Source organism: Mesoplodon mirus, assembly GCF_964341445.2.
Source record: "Mesoplodon mirus genome assembly, chromosome: 19".
Taxonomy (NCBI): Eukaryota; Metazoa; Chordata; class Mammalia; order Artiodactyla; family Ziphiidae; genus Mesoplodon; species Mesoplodon mirus.
Genome location: NC_138995.1, coordinates 2,355,566 through 2,379,162, shown reverse-complemented (window position 1 = coordinate 2,379,162; position 23,597 = coordinate 2,355,566). Strand labels below are relative to the sequence as shown.

The 23,597-nt window shown below is 46.0% G+C and overlaps 1 protein-coding gene across 1 annotated transcript in view; it reads right to left on the bottom strand.

The window, feature by feature from the left end:
* The window catches only part of LOC309794352 (uncharacterized protein C16orf95 homolog), a gene marked incomplete at both ends in the record, with an annotated part of 59,554 nt that extends 38,213 nt beyond the window's left edge, over positions 1 to 21,341 (bottom strand). Inside the window, 3 exons of the mRNA XM_082605755.1 lie at positions 13,080 to 13,293; positions 16,895 to 17,141; positions 21,159 to 21,341. Of these exons, the coding sequence (XP_082461881.1) occupies positions 13,080 to 13,293; positions 16,895 to 17,141; positions 21,159 to 21,341 (644 nt within the window). The remainder of the gene's footprint in view (positions 1 to 13,079; positions 13,294 to 16,894; positions 17,142 to 21,158) is intronic.
* Positions 21,342 to 23,597: the final 2,256 nt, after the last annotated feature.

Sequence of the window (23,597 nt, the reverse complement as noted above, 5' to 3'; positions counted from 1 at the left end):
ACCCAACGCAGCCAAAAATAAATAAATTAATTAAATTTTTTTAAAGGAAACTTACAGCTGCGGGAGCGAGAAAAAGTCCCTTATCTTAGTTTTGTCACCTGTAAAATGGGAATGACAACTGTGACCTACCTCAGAGCTGTTCTAAGGAATAAGTGAAATATTCATGTGGCACAGTTAATATAGTGCCTGAGACATATGAAGCATTCAATAAATGGTACCTAGCTATGTTTACATCATCATCATCACCATCACCACTAGGACCACCCTATAGCTAAGTGTGCCTAGATGGTAGCAACATTCAAATACAGGTTCCCCTCCTGGACATGGGGGTAGAAATGCTCAAATGTGAAACATTCTGGGACTGAAGGCAGATACTCAGCATGCATCACCCCTCTCTACTCCATGCCTTCAACAGACATTGCTAGTTGATCACAGAGCTCAGATGCAGTCTCATCCTCATTCTTGACACACCACTCAGACCCACCAACAGATCAGAAGTGGCCCAGGAGATGAAACATATCTACCCACTGAGACGTCCATGCCACTAGAGGCAATGGGCTTAAATTGCAAGAAGTAATTGGGCTGCCATCTGTTAAGGGACAGGCTGAATGGATTCCTGATTAGCCAGCAGAACTTTAGCTCAGGGTCCAAGGTTTTAAAAGCAAATCCAGGTTCACTCAAAAAGTGTGAGAAATGCAGTAAGGTATCCTGAATTGAGTCCCAGGACATTAATGGGAAAGTTGGTGAAATTTGAATACCATCTACAGTTTACTTAAGAGCAATGTTCCTTAGTTTTGGCAAATCTAAAGTTATTACAAAATTAAAACTTTACTTAAAAATTAGTCTGACTGGGCTTCCCTGGTGGCACAGTGGTTGAGAGTCTGCCTGCCGATGCAGGGGACACGGGTTCGTGCCCCAGTCCAGGAAGATCCCACATGCCGCGGAGCAGCTGGGCCCATGAGCCATGGCCGCTGAGCCTGCGCGTCCAGAGCCTGTGCTCCACAGCGGGCGAGGCCACAGCGGTGGGAGGCCCACGTACGTCAAAAACAAACAAAAAAAATTAGTCTGACACAGGAATAGCCAGGACCTGAAACCCAGCTAGCTGCTTCACCTGGAAGACAAGGTGACCAAAGCTTCAATCCCCAGAGCTAACCTGGAATAACCATGTCATGTAACCATGACAACCGTAAGTGCCCGATTTTCTAGGATCTTCCCAATTTCCAATATTCAGATATGATACTGACTAACACTGATAGGTATAAAACTTCCTGTATAATCTTTGGTTTCCCTTCATGGAATACTCTTCAAAACAAACAACTTATTTGACTATCTTTTAAGATTTTTTTCTCATAAATTCATACATCTGAGAAAAAAAATTTTGTCAGTCTGTAGGTCTCAATTTTTCTTTGTTTGATAACATGAACACAGTCTATAGATCCTCAGTGCCTTCAAGCTCTGAGGCTCTGTCTCTTCACATCTGTTCCATTCACTACTCACCCCTTTGGAAGGAGACATCCCTGGGTTGAACCCCCACTCACTCAGTGACCAGCTGTGTGACCTTGGGTAAATCACTATACCTCTCTGAGCACCTCCATTACCTCACCTGTTGAAGGCTGAATTAAGACCATGCATGTAAAAACTCTGTGGAGCAGGTAGAGGTGGGAAACAGTGAATAGTAGCTATCACCATTGTTGGCACTCAAAAAACATCAGTTCACTTCCCTTCCCCTTTCCCATCACAGAAAAGCAAAACGTTCTGATGTAATCATTAGTAACTGCAGCAAAGAAGGCTGTCTAGCTCATTTCATAGAAGCATCTTCTCACATCCTACATTCCTGAGCACATTCATGATCATCTTCCCACCTGACAGGCGGGTATTAACTGAGTGAACATCTCCAACTCTTACTAGATCCAAGATACTTTCCTGCAGGAAGAATCAACCAAGTAGATTGCCAAGGCTGCAGTCATGAAGGCTCTACAGGAGCAGAAGGATCTTCAGCCAGGTTCACTCAAGTGGCTTTTGAGGTTGAGGTTCCTTACCATGTGGCCTCTCCATAGGGGTGCTCAGGACATGGCCGCCAGCTTCCACAAAGGAAAGGATCCAAGAGAGAAGGGGAGAGGGCAGGGAGAGAGACAGAGAGACAGACAGAAAGATAGAGAGACAAAGAGACAGAGAGACGGAGGAAGAAGGGCGGGGGGGGGGGGCGGATTCACAAGGCTGTGAATTCCAGGAGGTGGAACCACTGGGCATCATGGAGGCTGGCTGTCACGACCTGAGGTTTGTTCCCAAGGACAACGTCTGGGAGCACAAATGGGGGTGCCTACGTCATCCTCCGGGGCATGGTCAAGTGGCTGCCATCAATTAGGACGGAAACCAATCCTGAAAAGGATGAGAAGGCTGCGACTTGACAGTAAATGGGAGAGGTTGACACTGCTTCTCACTAGCTGCAACACAACTGGCAGGCGTATACCTTAGGCATTAACACCTCCCTCGAGCGGAGGGTAATTATTTCAGCACATTAGCAGGCTCGGCCTCATATGCATTTCAGAAACTCAACCAAGAATCAAAGCCAAGAGGTCACCCCTGCAGCTCGTTTTCAGTGGTCTTAAATTTTATTTAAGAAGGAAGAATTTGGGATTGCATAAACAGCGGCCACCTGTGCCCGACCGACCGGGTCGTAATCAGCTTCTCTCTCACCTGGGAGTACAGAAACCAGAGAGAAGCTTGAAAACCCCGAGCAAACTTTGTTTGGAGTGCTTTGAGAAGAGTGGGAAGGAAAGCAGCTATTTTAATAGGAAAATAAATGAAGTGGTAATTAATCTTTTTGTTTTTAATCTTTTCACTGTGTCCAGAGGTAGGAAATTACAACCTGTGGCTTCCTCTCAGGTGAGCCCTTGGAACCCAGGCCCTCAGGGACGCCCAGGAATCTAGAAGTCACAACCACTCAAGTAGCAGTTCCAGGGGTCCAGCCTGGTGAGGCTCCTGCACATTTCACATCTGTGCTCTGAGAGGGGACAGAACCAGAGCACTCTACCTCAGTTTCCTCCTATGTAAAATGGGGTGAAAATTGTCTATTTCAGAGTATATTATTATTATTATTATTATTATTATTATTATTATTATTATTATTGATCATGGCTGTAACTTGGCTACATGTATTGAAGACTTGCTTGCTCTAGGCCAGGCATTGGGCTAAACCTGTCACCAACACAGCCTCACTTGGCAAGTGAAGAAAAGGGAACTCAGAAAGGTGAAATCACTGGCCTCACCCACTGGCTGGCTGGACACACACACTGACCCCAGGACTGGTAGAATAGAGCAGGCCTCAGCCTGTGATAGGTGGGTAGATGGGTGGATGGGTGGATTGATGAATGGATTAGCAAATGGAGGAATAGGCCCACTGTACTGGTTGTGACAAGTCCAACTCCTTCCCTTAGAAGAAGTATTGGAAATTTCCATGTGTTTGCTTTCTGCAGTCTTTGAAAATGTTCCACAGGAGAACAAGGTTTGGCTGTGAAATACTTCATCTTTTCCTGAGGAAAAACAGCACCTCGTTTCTCTTTCTTGTAAGTGAGGTAAAACATTTTACATGGCCCCAAACAGATCTAGCACCTTAAGGGTCAGGAGCTGGGGACTTTACCCAAACACATACATCATTAAAGTTCCCCTGAAGTTAATGTTACCACTGTTTTGTGCCCATGAATAAAGCATTAAACAAATATTGAGCCTGAGACACCTCATTACCCAAGGTCGTTAAGCGGCTCAGGAACACCGCAAGCTACATTTGAAGCCAATTAAGAGGCCTCACACTAGGCGCTGGAACCACACGAGTGACTGGCACATCCCCCAGCACATAGTAGGCACCTTGTAAAACACAGAGAGCAAGTCAACAGGATCCCCCTGCCCTGGAGATTAGCTGATTCCACCAACATGCTCTGTCTTGGATCCCAGCCCACAGGTCCCCAAGGCTGCATGAGACACAAACCACAGCACTCGGAGTTAAGAACAGCTGTGAGCACAAAAAGCAAATGATCTACACCAATGATAAATACCAATGATTCAGGTTTTGTTTTCATTTATTTTTTTATTGCGGTAAAATGCACAAACAAAATTTACCACCTTTAAGTATATACTTCACTGGTATTAAATACATGCGTAATGTGATATTATCACCACCATCTATATCAAGACCACGTTCAACTTCACCAGCTGAAACTATTTGAGGACCCTTGAGATTCCATATGAAATTTAGGATGTGTTTTTCCATTTCTGCAAAAGACATCATTGGCATTTTGATAGGGGTTATGTTGGATCTGTAGATCACTTTGGGTAGTGTTGACATCTAAAGAATATGAAGCCTTCCAATCCATGAACATGGGATATCTTTCCAATTACTTGTGTCTTCTTTAACTTCTTTCACCAATGGCTTTAGTTTTCAGTATACATGTCTTTCACCTCCTTGGTTAGCTTTATTTCTAACTATTTTATTTTTTGATGGTACTGTAAATGGAACTGTTTTATTACTTTCCTTTGGGGATTGTTCATAGTTAGTGTACAGAAATGCAAGTGATTTTTGTGTATTGACTTTGCATCTTGCTACTTTGCTGAAATCATTTATTAATTCTAACAATTTTGTGAAATCTTTAGGATTTCCTACATATAAGATCATATCATCTGTGAAGAGAGATCATTTTAATTCTTCCTTTCCAATTTGAATGGCTTTTATTTCTCTTTCTTGCCTAGTTGCTCTGGCTACCACTTCTAGTACAACGTTGAATAAAGTGGTGAAAGCGGGCATCCTTGCCTTGCTCCTGATCTTAGAGAAAAAGCTTTCAATCTTTCACCACTGAGTATGGTGTTAGCTGTGGGGTTTTTATATATGGATTTTACTACGTTGAGTTAGTTTCCTTCTATTCCTCATTTGTTGAGCATTTTTATCATGACAGTTGTTTTTATTTAACAAATAATTCCTTGGCACTTATCTGTCAGGAACTGTTGAAACTGCTTTATAATTATTAATTCATTTAACGGCCACAGCAACCTTATGAGGTAGGAACTATTGTTATCTCCATTTTATAGATGAGGAAACCAAGGCACAGACCAAACACACAGTAAGCTGTAGAACTAGGATTCAAACCAGACCACCCAGCTCAGAGTCCATGTTTGAAATGACCAGGAAGCAGAAGAGAGGTCAGCAGGTTGAATATTTATCATATCACAGACACTTTAGACTTACCACATTACCTAATCCTTCCCCAAACTGTATGATGTAGATATTTGTAAACCCATCTTTCCCCTGGGAAACTGAGGTACACACACTTAGGAAACTTGCCCAGGGCCACACCATTAGTGAGAGATAAAGGCTGGGTTTGAATTTAGTATGTTTAGACGATGGAGCCACAGAGCACCCTGACAACTCCTCAGTGGTGGGAGTGGCGAGGAGGAGGTCCTCCAAGGTTCTGCACCAGAAGAACACAGACTGTGGGATCCCAAAGCTGGCCCTCCTAGGCTGTAGAGAGCCTCTAGTACATGATCACTGATGGCAGAAGATGACCCGGAGACAAGAGTCAGGGGAGCGGGGAGGAGAAAGGTGGGTAAGAGGGGGGCAGGAGAAGGAAGGAGAGGAAATGAGGAAATGCGAGAGGAGAAGAGGGAGGAAGTGGTGGCTAGGGGGGTGGTGGTGGTAATGACACCAGAACCCATTTTTATTGCTATAGCACATGTTCAATCATGTAGGAATACCTAAGTATCGTTTTAGTGACCAGATCACAGTCTTCCTGCATGGTGTGTATTCTCAACTTTCTGCCATCCAAAAATCCCAGTGGTAGAGAACGTCCCGTTTGCTGGTGCCCTGGATGACCTGGAACATGCAGGTGGCAGGACCCACTGCAGCCAGCCCCCCTTCTGCTTCAGTCTCCATCCTCCCCACCCACACCAACACCCACTCCCCAGGTGATTGCATCCAGCCACAGGGCTCCAAAACAAGCCAGCTGGTAACTCGGATTTACACGTCTAGCCCAGACCTCACCCTTCCACGCAGACTCGGTTCTAACAGCCACGCCAGCACCTCCACGTGGCTCCTCTGCAGTGCCCACCACTCCCACTCCTTCCCCCCTGCTCTCCCACCCCAGCCAATCCACCAGTATCTCAGGCTCATTCCCACCATCCCAGGTCGCGAGGCCACCTCTCCTCAGCCAGTTCTCAGCATGGCCACCAGAGGGAGCGAGTTAGAATCCAGCCTGGGGCCACTCAGTCCAGGAGCTTCCAAAGGGTTTTCCCAAGTCAGAATAAACCCGAAGTCCCTCCCATGATGCCAAGGCTTCGGGACTGGACCTGAGCTGACCTCCAGACCTCCATTCCTGACCACAGTCCACTTCATTCTCCACTCTAGCCACACTGGGCTCCTGAACTTCTTCACACTCCCTGCATGTCCACCCTCAGAGCCTTCGCACCTGCCACCCCTCTGTCTGGCACTCTGTCCCCACACTCGCCCCATTCAATTCTCTGCCCAGGGTCTCCTCTTTAGAGAGGCCCCCAACCCAATCACCACCCATCCTTTTTCTGCTGTGCCTTTCTTCCTAGCACCGTCACCACCTGACCATCTCTTTGCTTACGTATATTTCATTGTCTTTCACTTTCTGTTGAGTCAGACCTGCTTGAGAAGAAAGCAATGTCTATGAAATGGCACATCTTGGTCCCCAATTTTGTCCACTGATGACAACTGGAGGCCCACGAGGGTTTAGGCATTGCCGTCCCAGCTCATAAATGTTAGTGACTCAGGGACCCACACAAGTCAGCATGTGCTGAGTTTTATGCCTGGCTAATTTTCCATGCTTCACACATGCCCTTGGCCATGACCTCAGCCCCCATTACTGCTGCAAGTCCAAGGACACTCCAGTTAAAGATGCCTCGCTCTTTTGTCTTGTTTTGTTTTTAGTATGTTGACTGGCGTTGTCAGCTGTTCTCAGCTGGAACCACATGGGATAACAAAGGCTATGGACAGACCACTTCCAGCAGAGGCAGTGCAAACACCAGCAAACTTGTGAGGAGCTGCTCACGCCTCAATTAAACAATGCCAATTAAAATGACACAGCAACAGCATGCTTCACCTCTCAGGCTGGCAGAGATTCAAAAGAGGAGGAATGCCCGGCGCAGGTATGGGGAAGGGAGGCCCTTTCACTGCTGTGTGGAAGGGTCACATCATAGAGGCACTCTGGGAAACATCGATACACCTGTGTCACAGAACTAGCAGACAGGAGTCACCGCACAACCAGCACTCATGGCAATGCCCTGTGTGCACAGGCCTCTTCAGACACACGTCTACAGTACACACTCCCAAATGTATTTGACAGTGGAACCCTCTAAGAGCACCAAACACAGTGAATGTTCCGTGGAATGCATTTTGGAAAGAACTGCTATCTGGAAAATTTCCAGCAATAGTGACGCTGAGATATAGGCTAGGAAGGTATCAGCATTTAAAAGAAACAGGGTTATGGGACAGATCCTGGTTCTGTGTGGTCTTGTGTGGTCCCTTGTAGTCCCATGTGACCCCATGTGGCCACGGGTGGTCTGTGCAGCCACAAAAGACCCTCTCTGGGGCAACAGTTTCCCCTTTTTCAAAAACAGGATAACAATAATTATCTCAGCTTCCAAGAATTAAATGTGAGAATTGTAAGAATTAAATGAGGTCCCAGCCTAATGAAACTTAAAAGCTTTTGCACAGCAAAGGAAACCATAAACAAGACCAAAAGACAACCCTCAGAATGGGAGAAAATATTTGCAAATGAAGCAACTGACAAAGGATTAATCTCCAAAATTTATAAGCAGATCATGCAGCTCAATAACAAAAAAACAAACAACCCAATCCAAAAATGGGCAGAAGACCTAAATAGACATTTCTCCACAGAAGATATACAGACTGCCAACAAACACATGAAAGGATGCTCAACATCTTTACTCATTAGAGAAATGCAAATCAAAACTACAATGAGATATCACCTCACACCAGTCAGAATGGCCGTCATCAAAAAATCTAGAAACAATAAATGCTGGAGAGGGTGTGGAAAAAAGGGAACACTCTTGCACTGCTGGTGGGAATGTGAATTGGTACAGCCACTATGGAGAACGGTATGGAGGTTCCTTAAAAAACTACAAATAGAACTACCATATGACCCAGCAATCCCACTACTGGGCATATACCCTGAGAAAACCATAATTCAAAAAGAGACATGTACCAAAATGTTCATAGCAGCCCTATTTACAATAGCCCGGAGATGGAAACAACCTAAGTGTCCATCATCGGATGAATGGATAAAGAAGATGTGGCACATATATACAATGGAATATTACTCAGCCATAAAAAGAAACGAAATTGAGCTATTTGTAATGAGGTGGATGGACCTAGAGCCTGTCATACAGAGTGAAGTAAGTCAGAAAGAGAAAGACAAATATTGTATGCTGACACATATATATGGAATTTAAGGAAAAAAATGTCATGAAGAACATAGGGGTAAGACAGGAATAAAGACACAGACCTACTAGAGAATGGACTTGAGGATATGGGGAGGGGGAAGGGTAAGCTGTGACAAAGTGAAAGAGCGGCATGGACATATATACACTACCAAACGTAAGGTAGATAGCTAGTGGGAAGCAGCCGCAGAGCACAGGGAGATCAGCTCAGTGCTTTGTGACCACCTAGAGGGGTGGGGTAGGGAGGGTGGGAGGGAGACGCAAAAGGGAGGGGATATGGGAACATATGTATATGTATAACTGATTAAATTTGTTATAAAGCAAAAAAATAAAAATAAAAATAAATTTAAAAAAATGAGGTCCCAGGAATAAAAGTACATAATTTAGTACTTTTAAAATCTGTATATCACACGTTTCTCTATTCTCAGAATTTTCCAAAGCAAACTGTACTGCTTTTTAAATTAAACTTATTTTGAGATATTTGTAGATTTACATAAAAGAGAGATCCCATGTTACCCTTTCCAGTTTGCCCCAATTATAGTCTTGCAAAACTATAATACAATTTCACAGCAGAACATTGATAAAGTCAAGATAGAGGATATTTCTTTCATCTCGAGGATGCTTCATGTTGCTCTTGTATAGTCACACCCACATCCCTCCCACCTCACCCTCTCCTGAATCCCTGGTAACCACTTATCTGTTCTCTATTTCTATAATTTTATCACTTCAGGAATGTTATATAGGACAACTGGATATCCACATGCAAAAGAATGAACCCCGACCCCTACCCTCACGCCATATACAAAAATTAACTCAAAATACGTCAAAGACCTAAATGTCAGAGCTAAACTATAAATCTTTAGGGAGAAAACATGAGTAAATCTTTGTGACCTTGGATTAGGCAATGATTTCTTAGATATGACCATATATCCTAAAGCACAAGCAACCTAAGAAATAACTGAAAATCGGATTTCACCAAAATTAAAACCTTTTGTACTTCAAAGGATATCATCAAGCAAGTGAAAAGGCAACCAGCAGAGGAGGAGAAAATATTTGCAGAGGATCTATCTGATAAAGATCTAGTATCCAGAATATATACAGAACACAAACTCAACAGTGACACAAAGAAATAGATAACCAATCAAAATATACACAATTGGTTTGAACAGACATTTCTCCAAAGAAGCTATACAAATGGCCAATAAGCACATGAAAATATGTTCAGTGTCATTAGTCATTAGGGAAATGCAAATCAAAATCACAATGAGATACCATTTCACAAGGATGGCTAAAATCAAAACAACGTATAATAACAAGTGTTGGCAAGGACACAGAGAAATCAGAAAGTTCATACCTTGCTGGTGGGGATATGAAATACAAAATGGTGTACAGTTTTCCACCGTGGAAAATTGAGGCAGCTCTTCAAAACATTAAAGAGAGTTACCTATGGCTCAGCACTCCTAGGTACATACCCGAGAGGAATGAAAACGTGTTGACACAAAAATCTGTAAACAAATGTTCACAGCAGCATTATTCATAATAGCCAAAAAAGTAGAAACAAAACAATGTCCACCAACTGATGAATGGATAAACAAGATGTGGCGTGTCCCTACAATACAATATTATTCAGCCATAAAAAGGAATGAAGCAGACTTCCTGGGTGGTCCAGTGGTTAAAACTCTGCGCTTCCACTGCAGGGGGTGTTGGTTCAATCCCTGGTCGGGAAACTAAGATCCCACATGCCGCAACGCAGCCAAAAACAAAAAGGAATGATGAAGCACTGACACATGCTACAATGTGGGTGAGCCTTGAAAACATTATGCCAAACAAAAAAAAGCCAGACACAAAGGACACATATTATATGATTCCATTTATATGAAATGTCCAGAGTCGGAAAAGTGAGAAAGTAGGTTAGTGGTTTCCAGGTGTGGGGAAAGAAGGGAAGGGGGAGTGAGTGCTTAATAGGTATAGGGTTTCTTTTGGGGGCAAAAAAGGTCTGGAATTAGATAGTAGTGATGATTGCACAACCTTGTAAATAGAGCAAAAACCACTAAATCATACACAGTAAAAAGGTGCATTTTATGGTATATGAATGATATTTCAGTTTTTAAAAATTCAAATTACATGCAATTTTATGTTACTTAAAGTGAGACCCACATGAAACAGGTGCTAAAACCATTTCAAGATCCTCGTCCAGAGGATCTGCTGTCCTTGCAAAGGGAAGAGAGACTCAGAGATGGCCCCCCTCCCACAGGGACACAGAGGTGAAGAACAAGTCCCACCTTCACAAAGGAAAATCAGAGGTTATCATTTTAAAAGTAGCCATTTTAAGAGTTTCACAAATAACATTTATTGACCGTATTCATAATGGAATCCCACCCGCATTCACACAACTCCACTACAACCAAGAATCACCTGATGATAAATAATTTGGATTGACTCTTGGGTGTGAATTATATGATCTGAGAAAACAGTGGCTGTTACAGACTCTTCCTGATGTGATGGCTTTCGTTAAAGACCTTGAGTATGACTGACATTTGTGTTGATGTTCTTGACAGTAGCTGTTGATTCCAACTTCAAACCCCAAAATACTGGCTAGAAAGCAAAGAGAAAGGCAATTACTAGGAACTGCCCCCCAAACTGAAACCACACTGCCCTTGCAGGGCCTGTTTGGGGAACCTCCGAGGGGTGGAGGGTGAAGGAAACCCCACCACAGAGCGGGATGTACAATTGGTCCCTGAGGAGCCCAGGCAGAAAACAGGGTGCAGCCTTGGTTGGCTCACTTTCCAGCTGTGGGACCTGAGGCGACGCACTCAACCCCCTGAGCCTACTCTCCCCTTCTGGAACTCCGAGGAGAATCCCAGCTTTGCAGAACTGTGGAAAGAATCAAATAAAACGAAGGCTATGGCAAGTCCAGCCAAGAAGGCAAGTGCTTGACTCATCACTACTCTTCAGGGATCCCTGTCGGGCAGTTCAGAGCTCACCTAATCTCCTGAGGCCTCTGAAGTTCTAGCAAGTCTCTGCCAGGCCAGCAGATGGGCCAGCAGCTTCTCCTGAGATAAGCTGGGCATGTGCTTTGGGGGATCTCACAGGGCACCCCACATACACCTCAGGCAGGTAAGATATTTCTCCTAAACAGGTGACTGGTGCCTGACCTCTGCCCTAAAATCCTGGCTCTGAAGCAAACACCTCTTATAAAAGCGTTAGCAATTTTCCTTTGGCCCACCTGGACCAACTACTTAACACAGACCATCTACAGACAAGTTTCTTTCTTTGCTCTTCCCAGAGTGGGAACCAGGGAGTCCAACTAAATTTGACATTGAGATGGCAAACACAGACAGAAAGATGAAACTTAAAAAAAAAAATTTAAAAAAAAAGAAGGAAATCTCACAATGCTGCCCCACTAAGGTTCACAGGTCACGCAAAGCTGACGGACCCCCGCCCAGCCCCTTCCTGGGGGCACTCGCCCTAGAGAAGTTGCAACGCAGGTCCGTAGAGGCACTTGTATGCAGATGTGCATCACAACATCATATGTGACCGCAGGGAGTGCCCAATACTAGGAGAGTGGACAAGCAGTATGCTGGGAGAGGAACTTCCACTTCCAGACAAGATGGTGGGACAAAGACAGGGCTACCTTCCCGTCTGAACAACTAGAAAACTGGGCAGAAGACATCTGAAACTGTTTTCAGATACTGGACATTTTCTAAAATACTCCCCTTACAACTGTGTGGAGGAGACAGACAGAAAGCAAACAAGTCAATATATGTAAATTCTAATTGTGCACATTTACCTGTTGATATGTATTTGCATATTTACATATTTGTGTGTGTGTTTGCACGTATTTACATATAGGTGTGATAAAAGAAACAGGAAGAAGGGGGTGGATGGGGGTAATGGTTGGGGAGATGGGTAAACTGGGGCAGCGGAGTTTAGAGGAGAAGGAGGAGGAGAGTGTTTTCCAAGAAAACTAAAGCAAACAACCAGGTAAGGGGACATCCTGTCTTGAAACTGAAGTCACCCTAGAGGCTTCCTGGGTGGTGGTGGGGGACTAAGTGGGGTTCCAGGTGAGAAACACAGGCCTGGGCAAGGACAGTGGGTCCGAGGCCAGAGAAAGGGCTTTTCAATATGGAGCCTTGATGGTTGGGGCTGGGCTGGGGGAGAGGCAGCAGGTACCCCAAGGGTGCGGTGCGCTCAGACCTCAGAAGGCTGGCTGGTCGAGCTGGCTTAAAATCCACTTCCAACCCCAACACAACACAAATCTGCAGAAACTGGAACCAATGGTATTTTGGGGGCAGGGGAATTTGGGAACTTGGGAACGGGGAAGAGGTGAGGAAAGAAAAGTGGGTGGTCCCAAGATGCCCCACCTCCCCACTATCAGCCCTGGCCCTGGCGTATCTGGATTGCTCTTCCTTGCATTTTCTGGAAGAAGATACCTGTGTCAGGTGTGAGCAAGAGTCCAGACAATGGTAACAACATAACAGTAATCATGGCTGTGCTCATCTCTCACCCTCTGCTGAGCAACAACCAAGTTCTCCCACATCCTCAACTCAACTAAACCCTGGGAGTGAGATGAGCCCAAGGCCACCACTGCCCCACCCGCACCTGCTCACCAGATGACCATGATGACATTCAGTAGGGCCTGGAGGAGGGTCAGGAGGCTGAGGCTAAGGGGCAGGAGGGAGGCCGGGAGGCTTGCTGGCTGCCCCGGGGACACCGGCTCAGGCTGGTGAAGGGCCTGGAGCTGCTGCCACTTGAGGAGACGGTGCCCTTCGCCGTCACACATTTGCCAGTGGTGGTACCCAGAGCGCACGTCCAGGGGGACTTCTAGGCAGAGGAAGCGAGTCAGGCCTCGGTGGGGTGTGCGGACAGGATGCTCTCAAGTCTGCACCCATGAGAGAGCCCTCTGGAAGCCAGGGCAAGGAAACCAGGTGTCCCAACAAGGCAGGTCACAGCCCAGGGGTGTGGGCGCTGACCCGGCACCCACGGAGATGAAGAGAGCACTGCTGTTTGTTTGTTACTAGGGTGATTGCGGGGCCTCGTGGCTGTGTTTGCTGAGTCTTTATCTTTTAGAGCTGCCTACTGAAATATTTATGAATGAAATGATATGATAGTTAGCTGGGATATGCTCCACATTAATCTTTTTCATTTTTTTCTTTTTTCTTTTTTTTTTTTGGAGTTGGGGATGGAGTGGGTGAAGCACATATGAAACCAGATCTACCAGGAGCTGATCATGGCTATAGATGAGTGACGGGAACTTGGGCTTTAGTGGAGTATTTGAAATTTCCCATAATAAGAAGTTAACAACCACCACATCCACAAACAGAATTCAAACATCTCCATCTCCTTGATGCTCTTTAGCTTTTTCAAGACCTGCTTTTGTCACATGTGACCTTCTTGATGTTATATCTCTTATTTACTTTATTACACTATTAATGTTACTACTATAAAATGTACACTCTAATTATACTAATATAAAATATGCTCAATATAAAGTATATTTTCCTTATAAAAAATTCTACCACAAAAGCATAAAGAAGAAAAGCACATGAGCCCTCTATTTACAAGGAAAATACAAGATCAGAAACACAGATTTTCTCTTTAAAATGGAAATCAGCTGGATTTGAGGCCAAGGGAACCATCCCATATTTTTAAGTCACTCTGTACAAAGCTCAGCTCAAGGAGAGAAGGATCCCTATCCTCCTGGCAGCAGTGAGACTCGCACTCTCACTCCTGTCCTGTGAACACCTTCTGGCTTGAATGGGTTTGAGGCTTGAAACATTAACATAAATCACCTGAACTATGAAACAATGGCTGGAGTAAAAATTAATACTGGTTTTTAACAACGTATCAGTGGATGCATTATTCAACAATAAACTGACTGAGCTTTTAGACTTTCTTAAAGATGCAGAGTGTTCAAAGCCAAAAACAACCAATAAAAATAAGCCCATAAATCGGTGATTATAGGGTGAGAAGAGTACTTTCTCAGGTGGTTCTCGTTCTACTGCCTGTTTTTTGTTTTTTGGTTTTGAGTTTTTGGTTTTTGTTTTTGATAAAGTGATCTCTGGCTCTTCCACCTGCAGCTTGAGGCAACGTATTGCTACCTGTTTTGCTCATCATGCACCCCACCAACAGCCTCTCTTTGCTGGGCCTGACCTGCCCCCTGCCCCACCCACAGGAGTTACCTGTGACTGTCAGCTGAGACAAATGATACCAGCCTTCATCTACGCACAAACAGAGCTTTCCTTTTTAAAACTGACATTAATGGAGTCCTATTGCCTGGGCTACAATGACATCTTTTCCTACACTGCAATGTGTGTGGGAGTCCATTTCATCGTCCCTAACAGTTGTGAACTCTAGGCAGCTGGTGCCACATTTCAAATGCACCCCCATTCATGTCCATCCTCCCACTGAGAGACACTTAAGTTGCTTCCAGTTCTTTGCCAAGGAAATCACTGCTGCAGACAGACGTGCATGGAATGTCTACATGTATTACCCAGATGTGGGCCTGTTGGATTAAAGATTGTGCACGTTATAAAATTTGATAGATACCTCCAAACCTGCCGCGAAAGGCTGTGACAAATCGTGCTCCTCCTAACTGTGCTACTTTTAAAATCAGGTAAGAGTTAGGTATCTTCTGCACGAAGAGGTAGGCGTGTGGGGTTGTGGCTGCTCGTTTCCCAAGCACTCTCCCCCTTAGCTGAGTGCCCCTGGGCGGGCCTCTCAAATCACCTGCACATCACAGGAACCCCATGTCAGACATCCAACCTCTCGGTACCCGTCCAGTCCCTCCTTCATAGAGTCCATCAAGGGGACTCACTATGCCCTCTGGCCCCAGCACAAAAAGGGGAGGGTGTGATCTGAGCCAACAAAACGTCCACTCCTTTGCTCACATGCAATGCAGAGAAAGCAGACGTGTCAGCCATCTGCAAGGGAAAGCACCTCCACGCATTTTAGAGACAAAGAAAGTAAAGGTGTGGGTGGAGACACCACCTCCTGGTGCACCATGACTGAGCACGTGAGTACATGCATACATCAGGCCGCAGGTATATGGATATGCGAACACACCTTGTCACGACTACGCACTGCACTGTGAACATCTGAACATGAGAGTATGTGCTATGCCTGTCATGAACATATGAATGTATGAATATACTGTATGATGAATATATGCATAAATGTGGTGCCATGAACATATAACGTGTCATGAATATATGAAAGTAGGAATACATCAACATACAAACATATATACTATGTCATAAATACATATTTATATACAACACATACATACACATACCATATCATGAATTATAGAAGATTAGAGCTTAAAAAACACTTCAGATACCACCTAACCCCAGGTTGCAAATTGGTTTCATCCTGAGAGCCAATGTTGATAACTGGTAGAGTCTGAGTCTTCTCTGGGTTCATTGGGAAAACATGGGGGATGATTAGTGATGCCTGGTGAGGGTAGGTGTGGGAGAAGTGGTGAGTGTGCCAGTCTGTGGTCTTCTTTGTGTTACACCCATCTGAGGATGACAGAAGTCTCCCCCACCCCATCATGATGTTCATGAGACCCCTGCCTTCCTTGGGGACAGGGAAGGGATGAGACACATGAGCACTGAGTTACCTGGGATGCCTTTAAAACTCTGCTGCCTTTTCACCACCTAAGATAAAAGATAAGGATATGGGCAAGCGTGTCAGCCCCAGTGATCCACCAAGAAGGGGTCCCAGTGATTTGGCCTGGAAACCCCCTGGAAGGGGTCCATGGCCAGCTCAGAATGCAAGTTGTGTTCTCCTTTTAAAAAGCCTCTGGGTCTTAATTCTGGGGGCATTATGCTACTTGATGACAGAAAACCAGCAGCTGGAATGTGGGTGAAGGCAGAAGGAAGCCTCTAACTCCAGGACACTCAGAAAGCAAGGGAGAGAAGTGGCCCTGGAGCTGAGTTGGGCTGGGCCTGGCTGACCATCTCCCACCACAGTTGCTGACCTGGAACCCAGAGCTGTGGAGGTACCAGACAGAGCCAAAGAGCAAGGACAGACACTCGAGCAGTGGTCCTTCCCCAGCACCCTCCCTCCAGGCCTGCCAGGCTGGGGCTACAAGTGCAGAATGCTCAGACAGGCAGAGAGAGCTGAGGGGGAGAGGAGGCAAGGAGAGGGAGGAGGGGTGGGAAGGAAGAGGGAGGGAGGTGAGGGAGGTGGAGAAGAAGAGGCAAGAGGGAGGAGAAGGCAGGAGAGGAGAGGGGACAGAAGAGATGGCCAGACAGGTGACAGCAGCGGTGGGCACCCTCATCAGAAAGCAGTACACCCCACCCTTCCCAACACCACCGGGACACCTGGCCTGGGCCTGCCCTGAGTACCACTTGCCTCCTGCACTCTGCTGCCCTGGGCCACAGCTTCCAGAAGGCCCCCAGGCATCAATGGAGGCCACTGTGGGGAAAGAACCCAGCACCCTTTCCCCTCATCTCTGGGTCCCTCCTTAGCCCGCCCCTCACTTTCAGGCCTCGCTGCCATGCGAGCCTCCCTCTTACCTTCTTGTGAGACCTCAGGACCTGGGGCACCCAGTAGGGCATCACGGCCTGATCCCTAGGCATCGGGAGGCGGCCCCCAAAGTGGTGGCATGGGCAGGGGCATGCCTTGGTGGTTTTGGGGACATAAAACTGGACCATCTTTTGGATCTAACAGAGGAAGGGAAGAGAAGGTCCAAAGTGGGGTAGAGCCACACCCCAGACAACCTCAGCCTCGGGGACAGGGCCCTGGAGAGTGCCTCTCCTATGCCCCACCCACACACCCCTACAACCCAGCGGAGGGAGCAGGTCCCCACTTCACGATATTCCCAGGAGTGGCCGGCACCCTCACGACCCACCACCTGCACCTCTGCAGTGGGGCATCTGCGAGGTACTGTGGCGGGACACATGGGTGGGAGCTGGGAGGCCTGGCTCTGTCCTGAGCCTGGCGGCCTCCAGGAACAACCCTTGGGCACAACGTTTAGCCTCTCTGAGCCTCAGAATTCTCGGCTAGAGAGAGGGCTCTGCCAGAATCTTGACAACATTGGTCAGAGTCTAAAATGGATAGTCTTTGGTCCAGCAATTGCACTCCTGGGACTGTATCCCAGGAGGACACATGTGCATTTGCTCAAGAACACTCAGTACAGTACTGGCTGTAGTGACCAAATAGCCTGAATGCCTATAATAAGGGACAATAAATAATGGACGTGGGAACAGACAGAATGGGTGGCCTCTGGAAAGAACGAGGCAGACCTGTCTGTCCTGACACAGAATGAGCATAGAGACGTGATATTAAGTGGGAAATGCAGCACTGTATGCTACCATTTACATTTTTTTAAAGGGAGGGGGGCTTTCCTGGTGGTGCAGTGGTTAAGGATACGCTTGCCAATGCAGGGGACACGGGTTCGAGCCCTGGTCTGGGAAGATCCCACATGCCGCGGAGCAACTAAGCCCGTGCGCCACAACTACTGAGCCTGAGCTCTAGAGCCCATGAGCCACAACTACTGAAGCCCACGTGCCACAACTACTGAAGCCGGTGCACCTAGAGTCCGTGCTCCACAACAAGAGAAGCCACTGCAATGAGAAGCCCATGCACCGCAACAAAGAGTAGCCCCTGCTTGCCGCAACTAGAGAAAGCCCGTGTGCAGCAACGAAGACCCAATGCAGCCAAAAATAAATGAATAAAATATAAATAAATTTAAAAGAAACCAATTTTGTTCATGGGGCAAAGTGGCCAGGCCCCAGGGATCAGCAACATTATGCCAATAAATTCAACAACACTGATAATAATAGACAAAGTCCTTGAAAGGTATAAACTATTAAAGCTCACTCATGAAGAAATAGATAAACTAAATAGCTCTGTATCTATGAAAGAAATTACATTTGTAGTTGAAAACCTTCCCACAAAGGAAGCTATAGGCCCACATGGCTTCACCAGCAAATTCTACCAAACACTCAATGAAGAAATAATACCAATTCTACACAAAGTCTTCCTGAAAATGAAAGAATGCTTCCCGACTGATTCTACGATGCCAGGATTAATACATCATAATTAAATGGGTTTGAAAGGTTGGTTTAACTTTTGAAAACCAATCAATATAATTCATCACATTAACAAACCATAAAAGAAAAACTATAAAATGATTTCAATAGACACAGGCAAAATCCAATGCTCATTTCTGATAAAAGCTCTCAGCAAACTAGCAATAGAAGGGAACTTCCTCAGCCTGATAAAGGGCATCCAAACTTACAGCTAACATCATACTTAATGGTGAAAACTCAAACGTATCCTCTAAGATCGGGGGAAAAAAGGATGTCTGTCTTCCCCACTCCACTTCAATAGTTTACTAGAAGTTCTATCCACGTATCAGACAAGAAAAATAAATAAAAGGCATACAGATTGGAAAGGAAGAAATAAAACCATCTCAATCTGGAGATAACATAATCATCCATGCAGAAATTCTGATGGAATCAGAAAACAGCTACCAGAATGAGTTTAACAATATTGTGGGATACAAGATCAAAATACAAAAATAAATGGTATTTCTAAATATTAGCAATGCGTAAACATAAACTGACTTTTAAGAACAATGTCATCAAAATATGAAATACTTATAAATAAAACTGACAAAAGATGTGCAAGACCTGTACACTAAGAACTGCAGAATACTGCTGAGAAATATTAAAGAAACCTAAATAAATATAGAAATTACCATGTTCATGGATCAGAAGACTCAATATGGCTAAGAAGACAATTTCTTCAAATTGATCTACACACAATCCCAATCAAAATCCCAGTAGGACATTTTTGTAAAAAATTGACAAACTGATTCTAAAATTCAGGTGGAAATGCCAAGAGCCTACAATAATCAACTTTGAAAAACAATGCTGGAGAGCTAACACTACCTGATTTCCAGACTTTTTATAATTATAAAGCCACAGTAATCAAGTTAGTGTAGTACCGGTACGAGGATAGACAATCAGATCAGCAAACAGAATACCGCAACAGAAACAGACCCACGTGTATATGGACAATTGGTTTTTGACAAAGGTGTAAAGGCAAGTCAGCGGAGAAAGGATGAGCTTTATAATATGTGGTATTTGAACAACTGGACATCCATGTGCAAAAAATGAACTTCAGTCCATACCTCATGCCATATACAAAAACTGACTTAAAATGGACCACAGACCTAAATATAAACAGTAAACTACAAAAATTCCAGAAGAAAGCATAGAGGAAACCTTTCTGACCTTGGGTTGGCAAAGGTTTTCTTAGAAATGCATAGAAAGCATGATCCATTGTTGTGCTGGGGACAGGCATGCCTAAATAAGATCCAGAAAAGATTAAATTGATAAATTGGACTTCATCAAAATTTAAAACTTCTGCCCTTTGAAAGACAGTGATAAGAGGATTAAAAGACGAGCCAAAGACGTGGAAAAAACACTTGCAAATTAAATATCTGGTAAAGAACTTGTATTCAGATATATAAAAAACTCTCAAAACTCACTAATCTAAAAAAAGCAGCCCAAGTTTTTTAAAGGGGCAAAAAAGACACAAATCAAGTAAGATATGCAGATGGCAAAAATATATGACGAGATGCTCAACATCATGAGTCATTGTGGAAATACAAGTTAAAACCTCAATGAGAGGGAATTCCCTGGTGGCCCAGTTGTTGGGACTCCACGTTTTCACTGCCAAGGGTATGGGTTCAATCCCTGCTCTGGGAACTGAGACCCCACAAGCTGTGCGGCCAAAAAAAAAAAAAAAAAAAAACACACACACACAATGAGATACACACCTAATAAGATGGCCAAAATTTAAAAGACTGACCAAACCAAGCGTTAGTGAAGATGTGAAGAAACTGGAACTTTATACATTGTTGGAGAGATTGTGAAATGGTACAACCACTTTGGAAAACAGTTGACAGTTTCTTAAAAAGTTGAACAGATACCTACCATATGATGCAGCAATGCCTTTCCTAGGTACTTGCCCAAGAAAAATGAAGGCTTGTTCACACAAAGACTTGTACACAAATGTTCACAGCAGCTTTATTTGTTGGACAAAATAGAAAAAGCTGGAAATGATCCACACATCCTTCATTGGATGAATGGATAAACTGTGGTTTACCCATATAACGATACACTACTCAGCAGTAAAAAGTAATGAACTATCAATGCACACAACCACGTGGATGAATCTGAAAATAATCATGCTGAGTAAAAGAAGCCAGACAAAAAGAGTACATATTAGATGATTCCATTTATATAGTATGAGTTGGTGGACAGTGGTGAGCATAGCTGCCTTCCATTTATATAACATTCAAGGAAATGCAAATGAATCTATAGTGACAGAAACAGATGCACGGTCACCTGAGGACCGCGGGGCAGAGAGGGTTGAGTGGAATTTCAAAAGGGCACAAGGAAACCTTTTAGGGTTGCGTACATGTACTACACTACTCCATTTTATACAAGGGACTTGAGCGCCCTGGATTTTGATATCCACAGGGCTCCTGGAACCAATCACCTTTGAATGCCTAGAGATGACTGTACATTGTCACAATTGTAGTGGTGGTTTCACAGGTGTGTGCATATGTCACGATTTATCAAACACTACGTTTTACATATGTGCCATTTATCATATGCCAATCGTATCTCCATAAATCTGAACCCCTGATCCCAGTCACCTACCTGCTTTCGGGGTCTCAAGGACAGAGGGACCCAGTAAGGCAGCACTGCCTCAGCCCTGTGCACCAGCAGGCGGCCCCCAAATTTGGCCTGGCACTCACAGCAGATGGGCTCTCGGCGAACAGAGCTGGGACAGGGCACATCTGAACAAGAGGCAGAAAAAAGAGAATTGAATGTGATGCTGCATTAGTGATGTGAGTCAAGGTACTCTGTGAAATAGTAAATCCATGCTCAGAGGGAGCAAGGTTAAGACAGGGCACCCAGGGGCAGGTGCAGGGACAGGAGCCGCAGCTCCCGAAGCTCACAAAGAGGCAGGCTATCTCGGCCTGCCCTGAGGCCCTCCAAAGTCACTTAGAGGGGGACCACCAGAGCCTGCAGACCAGGTATGCTGGGATGTGCGACCACTTACAGCCACATTACCATGAGCAAGTCTTGGATTTCCCCCCTAAAAATGAGGAAGTACAACCAACTCTAGCAGGGGTTGGGGGGGGAATGATTGCTCTTTTTGTGGTAATCCATGTCAATCTGCATACCGTGCTTTATGTTTGCAAAGGCTTCCACAACCATCCCATGTGATCCCACCACACCCACAGGCAGGAGGAGAGGAAAAGTCATCCTCTCCAGGGGCAGATGGAGCTGATGCCCAGAGCAGATACTTCAAGGGGCAACATTGGTTCTCCCAGGCCTCCTGAATCCCTGTCATGAAGAACGGAGCGGTGGGGGAGGCGGTGGGTAACCCTACATAGAGATCTGGGGGCTGGCATGGTCCCTGAAACCACGGACTCCCCTGTCTGACACACCCTCTCATGAGATGCTGCTTCTGGACCCACATTCTCTGCTCTCCCCACCCCACAGGGGTGTGTCAGAGTTGGGGCAAAGTAGTTGAGATTTGCTTTCCTTACCGAATCATCTATGGGACACACTTCTTCCCCAAAAGTTTGAAATGTGCTTCTTTCCCTAGAAAAGAACAGGAAGGCTTAGAAAGTTCTGGGCTTTGTGTAAAGTGGGAGCCGGAGCACTAGGGTGAGGGCCTGGGCCAGCTTGGCTCATACCATTAAACCCCAAGAGTGGAAGGGGTTATCATTCTGAGCCTAAGAGGGGGCAGGGGGTGACAACAGAAGCAGGTATGTGCACACTCACATGCTAAGGTCTGGGGGTTCCCAGGTGTCAAGCTATTTGGGAATCCTGCATCCCCAAACCTACATGCTTCAGGCACACTCTAGCTAAACCCGTGCTAGGCCCTTTGGGAAAGACAGGAACTTTCCAACCTGGTGAGCATCTTCCAAGACGCGGAGCTGCCAACCACAACATATGCGATGCTTTAACAGACACCCTGAGCACACTTGGAATACTGAAGGAAAACGTCATCAAAGCTCCACATCTAATGAAAGTCCTGGCAGTAGAAACACCTGGGTGCTTTGTCCCTGGGATGACACAGCACCTGGGGCTGCACAGACTCTGTCACTCGTCCCATTCTCCCCCAGACAAGCTGCTAGAACGTTGGCCACGGTATGGAGAGTGTCCGGTGGGCATGACACCAACACAAAGCAGAGACCAGCTTCCCTGAGAGCGACGTGTAACATGGAAATGGTAACCGCGATGCCATCTTAATACCCACTGTTATGGCTGCCTCACTGCAGCAAGAGCTGCAGGCCACGGAGCTCAAGTCCCCCAGCTGACCCGTGGCCACACAGGACGGGGGACGCTGCCCTGCACAGCATTGCTGTTTCCTTGCGGGGGGCCGCAACCCCAGCTAGTTTCCAAGGCTGGCTCAGAAGTGTGTTAGAACCCAAGTCAACCCAGTGAAACCCATCCTGGGACCTCGTTAAAATCACTGGGAAAGGGCATGTCCTTTTCTGTCGAGGCTGTAAGCCTCCGGAGGCCTTGGTGGTCATTTGGCCTCCAGGAGGGGAAGAAAGCAAAGCCGAAGATGGAGACAAACAGCCCTTGGCCACCGTCTTGAGCATCTGGATACACCCATTCCTGACGACCTACTCCTGACACCCTCAGGAGACACAATGAAGTGCCCTTCTGGGCTCACATGACGTAGGTATGGTATCTGTCCTGCCTACCTGGCACAAGCTTCCAGGGGACAGGGTGATTTGGGGGTCCTGGGGCTTCCCCGGGTGACTCGGGGTCCGGCTTCCCCAGGTGACTCGGGGTCCGGGGCTTCCCCGGGTGACTCGGGGTCCGGCTTCCCCAGGTGACTCGGGGTCCGGCTTCCCTCAGGTGACTCGGGGTCCGGCTTCCCCGGGTGACTCGGGGTCCGGCTTCCCTCAGGTGACTCGGGGTCCGGCTTCCCCGGGTGACTCGGGGTCCGGGGCTTCCCCGGGTGACTCGGGGTCTGGGTTCCCTCAGGTGACTCAGGGTCCGGCTTCCCCGGGTGACTCGGGGTCTGGGTTCCCTCAGGTGACTCGGGGTCCGGCTTCCCCGGGTGACTCG